Below are 13,702 nucleotides of genomic sequence, written 5' to 3'. Positions count from 1 at the left end.
GGATGGATGATAAATGGATTGAAGGATCTGCACACTTTAAGAGAAAAGAACGTTAGCGGCATGTGCACTCTGACACTCAAGTTAGTCAAATATATTTCACAAAGGAAAATGTAATATAGAGAATGTATATTGAGTACTTGTGTAATGTCTATAAATGCTCGTTAATGATCATTGTGTGAGAACATAAACAGGATCCCTGGTCCTCGAAGTCTCATTACACTGCCCGGGCTCACTTGAACGTGCGCTAGTTTGATCTGCTTTTCTGGTTATCGCAAACTCATAGGTGACCTTCTCGTAAGAGCATTTCCTTCACCGAGACCGATTCCTTCCCTGGCTTCCTCTTGCTCTCGAAACTGTCCTCCTGCATGAGTCTCAGGATGACCTGGGTTTTTTCCTCTTCCCGGGTTATCACCACTCCCTCTTTAAATAATCGTGGTAGAGTCAGTCTTACTCGCTATCCCAAGTGGTTGAATCGGACTTGGACGGTGAATTCATTTATATTTTGAATTTCGGGCGGTCTAGGGTTGATGACGGCATGATGTAAGCACTAAGAGTCGAAAAGACAGGTGTTTAACAGACGTCGCTTCATATTCCGATCCCGTCTTTTCGACTACTAGCACAACTTCCGAGGTGCATCTCGTTCATCTGTTTACTTTGAGATCAACTGTCAGAATTGTATGTCCTTTACTTATAGATATCGATCTTCTCTCATAATTTCAACCTTTTCTAACTTTCAGATTTTCAAACCTTTCGCTCTGGCAATTCCTTCGCTTAGCTCTCCAATTCTCCCAATCTAGATGCATTTCTGGCGCTCTACATGATGTTACTTCGATTGACCCTTCTCCTACCATCTACTAAGTTTTAGTTTTTGATCCATGTCTTTTGCTACCTCCTCCACCTCTGAGGCCAATGCTTGTGGTTCGCTAAAATGCGAATCTGTGGCGTTGCACTCTGACTTTACCCTTTCTATTCTTTCTTCTAAGAACCCCACTCCTGCCCCGTCCTTCAAGAAACCCAGAAAACTCATAACCACTCAACAGGTTGTCGGGCCTTTCTGGGCCCTGAATAATGACAAGGGAGAAGTTCGGGGATCAACTAAAATAGATGACGAGGCCCCAAGTGCGCCCTGGTTTTCTACCACGGGAAGTACTCTCTGTCTCGAGGCCGACGAGGACCTCCGTGACCTCGAGTCCATCCATATTTCTTACTCCCTTATCATTATTAGCCTCTCGAACATGAACAGTCTCATCTGAACATTGTCGGGGGGATGACTGATCTCCTCGGACCTACAATGTTCTTCACTGGGAACTTATTTTTTGATATTAAGTTGAGGTAACGGCTTGAGGGCATTTATGGCCGGCCTTCCAAAGATCACTTTATATGAAAAAGGCGCACTTACCACTGTGACAGTGGTCATGAATGATTTTCTTAATTCCCCGGTCCTGATTGTTACGGTGGCACAATCTCTCCCCTCGTGTACCAAAAAAGACAGTTTCTACTAGTTCTATCTTTGTGACAATGGTCATGAACGATTTTCTTAATTCTTCGGTCCCGACCATTAGGGTGGCACAATCTCTCCCCTCGTGTACCAAAAAAGGCAGTTTCTACTAGTTTTATCTTGTAGTCCTTCAATTCCATATGATCCAAGGGTTCTTGAAATACAACATTAACTGAACTGCTTGAATCAAATAAGACTCGCGTGACATCATAATTGGAAATCTTGGTCTGGATGACCAAGGTATCATTATGAGGTAAACCGACGCCTTGAAAATCCTGGGGGTCAAAACTGATTATTGGTTCATCTTCTCGCCTTGCACTGTCCACTCCCAAACTCTTTCACTGGCTCCATGCCTTCTGAGCTCGGTTGGAATCACCATCGATGGATCCTCTTGAAATCATCTTGATTAAACCCAAAGTAGGGATTTTTCCCGACTTTTCAAACCTAGGGACCTGTCTGAAGGGGAGTCTCGGCTTGGGTCTGATATCTGAGGCATTTCAAGAGGGAGGGGTCTCGAGGTCTTGGGTGCCCACGGGAGTCCTCGAGCCCTTTCCACTGATGGGATGCTTTGACATAATTTGGTCGAGAATGGCCCCTCTTTAATTAATTGCACTCGCTGGTATCATGATAACTCTCGCTGATATGTACAAAATTTCACGGCTATCCTTGAGTCCTGAGAGGACCGTGAGCCCGATCTTTCGGAGCTTTCAGGAATGTGTTGTCAGAGAACTGTCCTAGTAGTTTTGACCAACTATGATATCTAGAGTTTAATCTAGATAATGTAATCTTATCTGGATCATAACTATATAATGTGATCTCATCTAGATCATATCTGGATAATGAGATCTTATCTAGATAATATTTGATTAGGACACTCTAAATCAACATGTCAAATCTCCGAGTGATTGTTTGATTAGGAAACTCCATTTCAACGAGAAAAAACTCCTACTTGGTGTTTTGTCTAACTAGAACACCTAATAGTTAGAGTTTCACTATGATAGTCCATGACTAATCTATCAAACAATCCATGATCCTGATTTCATCATAATTCCGATCGGTAATCAGACATCACTGATGTGACGAGTGTTCATAGCTCATTATAATGATGCTTTCAAAAACCATTGAGTTAAAGTCAATCATCCACTAACTTTTGGAACTTGTCAATTTCTGAACTCTTTCATAAAATTTATGTAGTCACACACTCCTCACTAATTTAGCAGTCATCCTAGTTCTCAAAACTTTCAAATGTGGAATCCACTTATAAATACTTTATAAGCCAAATATTTTGTTGGAACTTTTCAAGTTCGCAATCTTGATTTTGGTGATAACAAAACCTGTTAATTATGTTACTAATGATCTACCTTAGTGTGCAGCATCTAGGATCACTTACGAGATGTTTACATCGCAAAACTAAAGACCCAACTGATCGCACGAAATGAATCAGTCTAACTGATTACGTCAATTGAGCAGTCCAACTGATTGACAAGTTGATAGGTGATTCAACAGGAAAACCTCAGAAGCCTGGCCAGCCGAAGGAGTGTTCAACTGATGAAGAAACCCAGCTGATCAATTCAGCTGAACAAGTGTGAAATCAGTTCAACTGACGAGTCAACTGATTTCACCAGTCCAACTTAAAGATCAGTTCAACTGATCAGTTCGAAGCATCAGTTAGAATCTTTCAGTTATGGATGAAGACAAACTCTTTCAAGTGGAATTCAGCTGTACGTAAAGGTAAAAATCCATTATCCAGTCAAAGGACAATAATGGACGTTGCATCAGAGCATTAAAGACAAACGTTTCAGAAGGGCAGTCGAAAAGTCGAGACACAAAGTTCAAGAAACAAATTCAAGATGCAACAGATACAAGCAATGAGTCTCACTGTACAATCAGTTTACCCACCTATTTAAAGAGAAGTTCAGTGAAGACTCTTATAACACACAACACAAGAGAGAAAAGAACGGGCACGCTTCAAAGATATATCAGCTTAACAAGAGAGAAGCATTCAGCCCAGTCGAGGGAACTCTTCACAGTTATATCAGCTTACATTATAAGCGTATTTCCCTCAGTGTGTGAGAACATCTTTGTTCAGTTCTCACACACAAACACTCTCATCCACTCAAATACAGTCTTGCACAAACACGTTAAACTTGTGTATGTAGTCTTTGACACATAGACGTTAAAGAAGTGTTGGCTGGAAGGTGCTGCCTTCAGTCGTAGCTAGGAGTTCAGTTTAGGCAATAGTGTAAGTCCTAGCTGAGTGGGTTTGTACAAGTAGTTGTATAAATCAAAGTCTTCTAGTGGATCCTATCCGTGGAGATAGAAGGGGTGACGTAGGAGCAGTTGAAGTCTCCGAACATCCATAAACATATCTTGTGTAGTTAACTGATTAACTATTGTTTTCAAACTATTTTGATCAGTTGGAGTATTTGTCAGTTCAGTTGTCACCATAACTGAACTGAAAAATGCAAAAACTAATCTGTCTTATTTCAGTTAGTCAGTTTACATAAGTTAAAATATTTTCTAAATATATCAGTATTCTTCTCGAAGGATTACTTCGAGTTTCTTCCGCTTGGTTTTTAACTAAACTCGATTTAATTCATCGGTGTTAATATTCTTAGAACACGAGCTATTGCAGCTCATTGGAGAATATTTTGTTTGAAGCATCCGAAAGATTTCTCAGCAAACGATCCTTCATATTTTATCTCCATCAAAACACAATCACCAAATTCAACTCCTTGAATTGAATATCTCAATGAGAACACGTAAAGGGATACTTGTGTGACCTTAATGGTTCAGAGATACAACTAGTCGTGAGTTTACAACTCATGCGATTCGGAACAACACGTGTCCCTTAAACGATATTATCCTAATTAGCCTCATTATATGTGTTAACCTTTTGATAATAAAAATGTCAGAACTTATTTATGATTTCACCATCGAATCATGGTAGAATGCCTAGTAATGTCGTCTCATGATTCCCTAGGTATAACTTATAGTGCCTGTAAGAATCAGTTGGTTATGTTAGAATATAGTACAGTCCATTCATCTCATATATCACAATAAAATCTATAATGATTAATATATCAAGGGTTGCATATGAATTCAATAACAGTATGATGTGTCTTTTAGTAATCATAATGGCATCGCATGTGCAACTATGAAACCACTTTACCCTAAATTACATCTCATATTATGGCCAGATATTTCTTGAATTATTAACTCGTCATATCATATAGGATATTCACGCCCATAGCTGAGCGATGAATCTCCTGATACAATGCATTGTCTCCTAAGTATGTTGATGCTACACACAAACTCGCCATATGATGACCCTTGCGGAGCCGGTAAATGAGTCAAAGTGCAGCACTAGTATATAGAGCCTCTATGTTATCTCATTTTATAATGACTAATGGTGTACGATCATAACTATAGATTATCCATTCAATAAATGATAACTATTTGAAAAAATCAAGAGAGAGTTGTTTAGTGACCCATCATATGAGCACTCATCATGTATGATTGGACATCTCTATGTCCCTACCATGAAACATGGTACAAAACATCACAGATGCTAGTCTCGAGCTCAAGCGGCCTTTACCCTTATTTTAGGTGGCTAAATCGACTAAGAAAAAGTTTAGAATATATAGTAACTTTTAAAATGTGGTTCATGATCGTCATTATATATACGACCTCATGATATCATAATATATGCAGCTTGCATGGATATACAGATAAAGTAAATATCATAATGTATAAAACGTAAAATATTATTAAAATAAAGATCATTTGTAATATAAGAGTCAATAAAGCTCAAACCACAAGTTGTTTTGCTAGACACCTACTCCAACAATTTGTACGAGGTGGGGGACCATATGCACGAGGTAAGGGACCAGTCGCTTAGGACTCGCCTAATTCAAGACTCCAACGGCCATTACAGACCTCCATAGCCATGGGCTCACCCTTCTCAGGTGAATCAATCAAATAGGATCTCTACTGGCAAGGGGGAGCTCTTCCCTTGTCACATTTCTTGGCTACCCATTGCACACTTCTAGCTACTTGAACCCCCTCTCAACTCCATACTCCTTGGGTCACACTGAACACTTCCGGCTACTTGACCCTCCTCACATCTCCTTTGCTCATTCCCAAATCTTTAGCTTATCTCTCGCTCCTTAGCACACCCCACACATCTTAGCTCATCCCTAATTACTTAGCAGCGCAAAGACTCCTTATCACACCTCCAACATTCCTTAGCACACCTCCTAGCTCTCTTCTTCACCACCTATCGTACCTTGTTGCTCGCCTCCACATTTGTTCACCTTATTTGGATATTAATGGCATAACTCTAATTACTTAACCCACCCTCCAACTTGCAATTCCTCGGCACACCCTTAGCGCCTTGACACACCACCAGATCCTTTGAACACCTATCATGGCTCACCTCAGCCGCCTCCTGTGGACCTATTCTCTGACTTGGAGATGGGCTCGAGCCTACACTATGGATATGTGCCCATGTTGGTCTCGAGCACGTGATGAGCCTACTTGTGAAGTATCAGTGACTCTTGAGTTCACTTAAACTTGTAAAGCTTAAAAGCGATCAATCAATCTTCAACAATTGCAATACACTATGCATGCCCATATCGGGAAGATATCACCGTGCCTATAGTGGTAATACTACTTGAAATTCTATTAAAACTTGGATACTTGAATTAAGCTGTTTTTTAAGAAGGGAAAAAATAAATTATATTATAATTATAATTTAATTATAAGTGTAAATTAGTAAAAGAAGGAAATGTTAAAATGAGCCCAATAGTGTAGCGACATTACAAAGCCCAATGTTTCAACAAGTTCAGCCCGAAACAGCCCAATTACATTAACTTTGTAAAAACGTCAACTAGGGTTTCATGTTTCATTCAACTCAATCGCCCAACACAGAGAGCGAGCAGAGGAAATGGTGAAATTTCTGAAGCCAAACAAGGCCGTAATCGTATTACAAGGCCGATACGCCGGCCGTAAGGCCGTGATTATTCGAGCCTTCGACGACGGCACGCGCGACCGTCCTTACGGGCATTGCTTAGTCGCCGGAATCTCCAAATACCCGCGTAAAGTCATCCGCAAGGACTCCGCCAAGAAGCAGGCGAAGAAATCGAGGGTTAAATGCTTCATTAAGCTCGTGAATTATAACCACATAATGCCCACGCGCTACACGCTCGATGTGGATCTGAAGGATGTGGTGACGCTGGATTCCCTGCAGTCGAGGGACAAGAAGGTGACAGCAGCTAAGGAGACGAAGGCGAGGTTCGAGGAGCGGTTCAAGACTGGGAAAAACCGCTGGTTCTTCACGAAACTCCGGTTCTGAGGTTGTGTTCGGTAATGTTATTGGGAACTCCTAGTATCTCATCGTTGTTTATTTTCTTGGTGCATTAGATCGAGGGTTTTGTTTTGTACGAGACTCTGTATTCTGCATTTGGACAAGTTGTTGCTTCTCATTTATTAAAACCCGTTGACGCTGAGATAGTTTTGTGTTTGCTTCAAACCACCTCGAGTTTATGGGGTTTAGTACAGTCAATAATTTTATATTTCCGAATCAAGATTGGATACATTTCAGTTTCAGAGTCAAGATGATTGGGGATTAAATGTCTGGAATATACATCCATGCTACATATATACAAATTGGTCGGATCATAGTTATTCGACGCAAGGTGAGGCACAGTCTTTTGATGAAATATGGAGCCTCAACCATAAAGCCCATGTTTTGATCTGCACTAATGGCTGAAGGACAGTTAACTTTTAAGAGCCCCATAGAAAATTCATGATGAAATGCAGGATAAAGCTTGATCATTTGTTAAGTATATATTGCATTGTCTATGGTGAAATTTTCTTAAAGTCTTTAGATTTAGATTCCATCACACCGCTATGGCGCACTTCACTTCAATCTAGCTCCTCGCCTTGTGCCTTGCTGTATGATAGCTGGAAATCTTAGTATACCTTGCACCTCCAATAACTATGGATTGGAATGGATATTACATTGCATTAAAGGGTTAATGAAATATATGGTTTTGTGAAGCCACGAACACATGGGCTGCCAACAGTCAACACAGTGTATTACGGTTGATTTGGAAATGTTGATATGGTGGTGTTGGTGTGCTTCTCCATTTTTCTAATCAAATGCTTGTGCGTTATTCTTGAGACAATTTGACTTCCTACCTGAACTTAAATCTTTTCATTCAGCTAACTAGGCGTGCATCGTTTTAGTAAAAGAAGATGGATTATACATCAAATTTGTTACTTTTCGGGTTTGTGTATTTATATGGTTCTAGGTCCATTTTCACATTGGTAAATTGGACTTATAATCGTTTCGTGGGTGGTGAGTTTTTCTTGTGATTATTGTAGTTGGATAAAGCCCCAATGATAGAAGGTTAACCTTGAAGATCGCTACAAAATATAATTGGGATTTGGGAATAACACAATGATGAACCTAGGAGATGCATGTCGATGGCCTTTTATGAAACTATGCTCAAGTGAAAGGCATAGAAATAGTACAAGGGTGGTCCTCACAACCATGCCATTTCTTCAATGGAACAAATGTCTCGTAACACAAGCTCAATATGACCTATATGTCGTGCAGATATGAACAATGCCAACATAAATTCAAACTGGAACATTTTAGTTCTAATGTCTGATTTACATGGATTATGTGATATGCTCAAAACTGGAACAATGCTAGCTTCACTTGCAAAAAACTCGTGGTTATCCGACTTAAATGAAGCCCAATAACCCAAAACCAAACACTCTTTTAACTTTTATATTCAACCTTATATGTATGAACTTTCTTTTGGTTCTCACAACAATTCAATCGCATGTCAGTCTTTTCCTTATTTCTTTTGTTCCTCCCATTATTTCACTTTTGATGATTCTCCTTTTTTATGACAATTTATTTCATAAGAATATTCAACTTCTGCCCGCACTCTGTTTTCTTTTAAAAAATTCTGTAAGATCTAAATTTATCTCAATAATTTTTTCAATTTGTACACGATTAATGTGTCACAACCTAAACACTTGACCCAATTCCATTATCACTCGTTGTTAACAATAATGTAAACAAGCCCGTTCTGTCTCTATATATGTAAAAGTTTATTTTTCTATTCTAATTTGTGTTAGGAAAGATTTCACAGGCTTTAGGGAAAAAAAATTTATGGTGTGGTTCACGAGAAAAATTCAACTTATATTGAGTATTTTTTCTTTGAAAATTCAAAATATTGGAGCTTTAAAAAAATGATAAATTTTATTTAATTTATTAATGTTATGTTTTCTAGAATTTGACGCATTTTGTAAAAAAGTAATAAATTATTTTTTGCCTATGGGGTGAATAACACTCATATACCTAATTAAAGTTTTTAATAAAAAAAATGTGCCTTACAAAATGAGGCGCTCAATTGACGTCCCTCACGCAACCATAATGCTTATGTTCATGATTTTATAGGACCTTACTCGTTTAGTGATACTCACGGGAAATGTAGGGTCTTATTCCACTAAGTGTCACTAGTCCAGACGTAGGCTTCAAAATTGTCCCGAGCCTGAAATCACGAATAAGACGATTAGAAGGGGGCTAAGAGGGTGTCCTGGCGTAGTCCCTCCAACGCTCAAGTCAGAAACTGAGGATATAAGTGGAGATCAGCTAAGGGTGCTGCTGAAAAATAATATAGTGAATGAATAAATCGTATGCTCAAACCTAGTATTTGTAGGATAATACATGGGCCCTTGATTGGTCCGTCTTCCATTTGAGCAAGGGATGAGCCAACGGTAGTGGATCCATCCATGGGGTATCACCAGTCTCCCCCTCTCGAGTCGAACTGAATCGTAGGTTAAAAGTTCGATTAATTGTGTTGTCCTCTGTTCATCGGGCGCGAGTTGTGTACTTTCTTTTTGCTGCACATCAGTCTCCAAAAATTTGGAAAGAAATCGAATCATAATCCTGCTCTGAAAGGAAAGATTTGGTCTGGGCTCCCTCTATAAATATAGGTTCTCTCCTCACTTCATTCTCACTTCTCCCTCACAATTCCTCGCCCTCGCACACACATCGCATCTCCCACACAGTGCTTCGCCTTGCCCGCACGCCGGCTCGTTCCTCGCCTCTCGCCCCTTCGCACATACAGCCCTTCGCACCTCGCCCTCTCGACACTCGCCTCCCTTGCCAACGCCCAGCCTCGCCAACACGTCGCCCCTCGCCCATAGCCCTGCACGCCGCTCCCTCTCCTCGCCATCTCTAGCGCGAGCACTCGCCCTGCACGCCTCACCCTTGCCCGTACATCCTTGCCTCGCCACCTCCAGCACAGCCTCACCATCGTCCATACACCCTCGCCCCGTCACGCCCAACACAAGCCCTCGCCCCGCACGTTGCACCCAGCGCACCGCCTCGCCCTCGCCCAGTGTGCACAGCCAGCGCGCCTCGCCTAGCACACCGCTTCGCCCTCGCCCAGCACGCCTCACCCTCGCCTAGTGCCAGCTAGCAGTCTCGCCCAGCGCTTGCTCGCCATCAACCCGAGCAAGCCAGCGCGCACACGCTCGCTCGTGCGCCCTACTGAAGTGCTCGCCCTAGCGCGTATCACTCGCGCCTTGCCGAAGCGCTCGCCCCAGCGCGCCTCACCCTCGCCTAGGGCTCACTACTTATTCATTCTCTTGGTCTCAATTATTGAGTATCTTTCCACGTCTTATCCGAGTCAGTTTTCTCCCTTATTTGCTTAGTTGCCTTTGAAATCATGTCTTCTTCTGATTCTGAGTCTAGTTCTTCGAGTGATTCTGAGAGATCTAGCGGGTCTAGTGATAGTAGGACTTCCTTAGAAGATCCTGAATTTACTCTTGATTATCATGAGGAGGAAATCACCGCCCATAGCCGTCTTGGTAAAGAAGTTCTTTATGTGACCCAACAGATGAATATACCAAACACAGATAACTTACGGTACGGTTACTTGTCGTCCCACATCCCTCCTAGTAGCGAGTCAAAACTTAGGACTTTGTGGCATATTCCTCCCTCTCACCAGATCATCATTCCTACCTCCGAGGACCGACCTTATCTAGCTCGCAAGGTCTGATATACTTTCTTCCAACACCATTTAGAGACAGGTCTTCATTTTACCCTATGAGACTTCCTCCAGGAATTGAGCAATTATTATCAGGTGCATCTAGGTTTACTCACTCCCAATGCTTTCCCGCTCGATATGCTGCTTCATCGTGTTATTCTGGGCCTTAGACCTTCCTCTAAATTGCGCCACGTTCTCCTATTTCCTGGTCTTATCCAAGTCGAAAGAAGGACCTTTCTATGTGACCTCCAGGTCTATCCATAAACTTTTTGACGGGGCCCCCAATTATGTGAAGGAATGGAAAAAATATTTCTTCTTTATTCAGTCCCCTAAGGAATTGACTTGTTTCACGGATTGGTATCCTACCTTCACCAAGCCTAAGCTTTCCAAGGGTTACAAGAAAGATAAGGAATATATGCGCATAATGAGAGTGTTAGGAGATCGATGCTTTAGTATTCCCCAACTCTTATAAGAGAATCTCCTGTGCCACGCTGGTTTAAGTCCAACAAAAATTAAGCTGAAGGAGAATGCTGGTAGATATTCTCATTTTTTCGTATTTCTTGTTTTTCTTTCGCTTATTACGTTCCTTGGTAATATTCTTATCTGGTTCATTGTCTTTGCTTGCAGGTATTAGAGGTATGAATGCCCTATTTCTCCGTGAGATTGCGAAGAAGAATACCGAGGGTTCATCATCAGCACCCCAGAAGTCAGTTGCCCCAGCAGTCAAGACAGAGATGAATGGAACGTGCTCTTCCACTGCGACGAACCCTGTTGGCTTGCCTACCCCTGCGAAGAAGAAGGCAGGCTCATCCTCCTCCACCCAGGAGCAAGCCTCCTCCCCTCGTCCTCAGGCTGAATCTCATCCTCCATCTGGTAATGAGAAGACGTCTACTGATATCGGCCCGTCAGTCCAACAGGCAGGAAAGCGCAAGATCTCTGAGATCTCAATAACCTCGTCCCCAGAGGCGTCTGGATCAGACGATGAGCATCCTGCTAGGCTGAAGATACATCCTTTGTATACCCTGGGGTCAGGTATCGTGGGTCGGGGCCCCACTCACATAGCTCAAAAGCTGTTATTTCAGCTCCTCTCCTCCACGGAAGCAGCTTTCTTGGGTTCATTGGGATAGTCTGATTTATTCCGCCGGACATGTAGCAGTATTACTGAGGTATATTTCTCCTTCCAACTTTAACTTGATAGATGTATGATTGATATTTCTCTTGTTCTCTTACTTTAGTATTCTTGATTCAGGGCATGCTGTATCTCGGGAAGTTGGTCGAGCGCACCGACCTTACCAGGTCCCGCGCTCGTCGCGACTTACGTGAAGGTGAGGTTCTTCGCGAACAACTCCAGGCGACCGTAGACGAGGCAAAAGCGACACATGCTAAAGAGCTTTCGGAGTCCCAAGCTCGATGTGGCGAGCTTCTGAAGGAGAAACAAGAGTTTCATCAACTGACAGAGGACCATGCTAGAGAGATCCAGAAGCTGAAGGAAGAGTTAAAGAACTCTCGAGCTGAACTTAAAGACGTCAAGACACAACATGCTGCTGAAGCCTCCTTCTTCAAAGATGACTTTCTAAAATCTGACTAATTCGTCGAGATCTGTGGCCCGAGAGCTTTTCACTACTTGGAGGTGGGTTTTGAGGTGCAGTCGGCCTCTTCAAGGCTCAAGGCTACCCCCCGGCCGGCGCTCCCACTGACTTCATCAGTCTTGAGGACTTTGTTGCAAGTCTCCCTCCTGATCTCTAAACCATGCTCTTTTACTCATGTTATTTTCTTATTTATGCAGACGATGTATGCCATCGGGCTATATTTGTTACGTACTGCACTGCTTTACTTTCCGTACTACTATGCGATTATGGATTTTGTGATGCTTATATTTGATTTTTTTTTTTGCGCACTTTTGGCATGTATGGAACTCGCTTTATGCCACATTGAGTATTTTGCATTTGAATTTACTTCTTTTTCCGAGTTTATCCCTGATATTATTAAACCACTATGGCAAATAAAATCTCCGCCTCTCCTTCTCTTCTACTAGGCATACCTTAAGCAGGTAAATTTAACTTTTCCCTTGCACTCTACTCCTCTACTAGGCGATACCTTAGTAGGAAAATTTAATTTTTTTCCTGCACACTGCTCCCCTACTAGGCGATGCCGTAGTATGAAAATTTAATTTTTCTCATGACACGCTGCTCCTCTACTAGGCGATGCCTTAGTAGGAAAATTTAATTTTTCTCATGCACACTGCTCCTCTACTAGGCGATGCCTTAGTAGGAAATTTTAATTTTTCTCCTGCACTCTTCTCCTCTACTAGGCGATGCCTTAGTAGGAAAATTTAATTTTTCTCCTGCACGCTGCTCCTCTACTAGGTGATGCCATATTAGTAAAATATAATTTTTCATTTGCACTCTTCTCCTCTACTAGGCGATGCCTTAGTAGGAAAATTTAATTTTTCTCCTGCACGCCGACCCTCCCACTTTGGATCCAACTTTTCTCTCTGCTCTCCTTGCACCTTCATCAGGACCAATTCGCCTACCTGGAAGCTTATCTGAACGACCCTCCGATTATAAGACTGTTCAATGCGGTTTTTATAAGCTTCCATGTGAATGCTTGCAGCCTCCCTCTTCTCTTCCAAGAGATCAAGGTCAGTGGCCCGTCTCACTCCATTATCTTCATCATAAAACATTACCATTGTCGATTCCAATCCAATCTCAGCCGGGAGCACTGCCTCATTACCGCAGACTAAACTGAAAGGAGTTTTCTTAGGTTCCCTCTCTCGGAGTGGTTCGATACGCCCATAGGACACTTGGTAGTTCATCCACCCAATTTCCTTTGGTATTGCCAAGTCGAACCTTCAAACCCTGCACCAGCGTCCGATTAGTCACCTCCACCTGTCTATTACTCTGCGGGTAAGTTACAGATGTAAAGACTTGTTGGATCTTCATCTCTTTACACCAAGCTTGGATCTTGGCCCACTTGGAACTGTCTCCCATTATCGGATATCAGTCTCCTATGTACCCCGTATCTACATACTATATTCTTCCACAAGAACTTCAGGACGACATTCTCAGTGATTCTGGCCAAAGGCTCTGCTTCCACCCATTTCGAAAAATAGTCGACTGCTACCAAT

The 13,702-nt window shown here is 42.0% G+C and overlaps 1 protein-coding gene and 1 long non-coding RNA gene across 2 annotated transcripts; both read left to right on the top strand.

Annotated features, from left to right (window-relative positions):
• Nucleotides 1-6,393: 6,393 nt before the first annotated feature.
• LOC142547253 (large ribosomal subunit protein eL27x) lies at nucleotides 6,394-7,008 on the top strand. Its single transcript, XM_075655435.1, has one exon. It carries the CDS (start codon nucleotides 6,447-6,449, stop codon nucleotides 6,852-6,854), a length of 408 nt encoding a protein of 135 aa, XP_075511550.1. The 5' UTR covers nucleotides 6,394-6,446; the 3' UTR covers nucleotides 6,855-7,008.
• Nucleotides 7,009-8,983: 1,975 nt separating this feature from the next.
• Nucleotides 8,984-12,485, top strand: LOC142544916 (uncharacterized). Its single transcript, XR_012820137.1, has 3 exons — nucleotides 8,984-11,108; nucleotides 11,203-11,741; nucleotides 11,825-12,485. It is a non-coding gene; the product is annotated as an uncharacterized LOC142544916 (long non-coding RNA).
• Nucleotides 12,486-13,702: the final 1,217 nt, after the last annotated feature.

Source organism: Primulina tabacum, chromosome 5 (genome assembly GCF_025594145.1).
Source record: "Primulina tabacum isolate GXHZ01 chromosome 5, ASM2559414v2, whole genome shotgun sequence".
Lineage (NCBI taxonomy): Eukaryota > Viridiplantae > Streptophyta > Magnoliopsida > Lamiales > Gesneriaceae > Primulina > Primulina tabacum.
The sequence above is the reverse complement of the archived record's forward strand: the minus strand, read 5'-3'. Positions and strand labels throughout refer to the sequence as shown.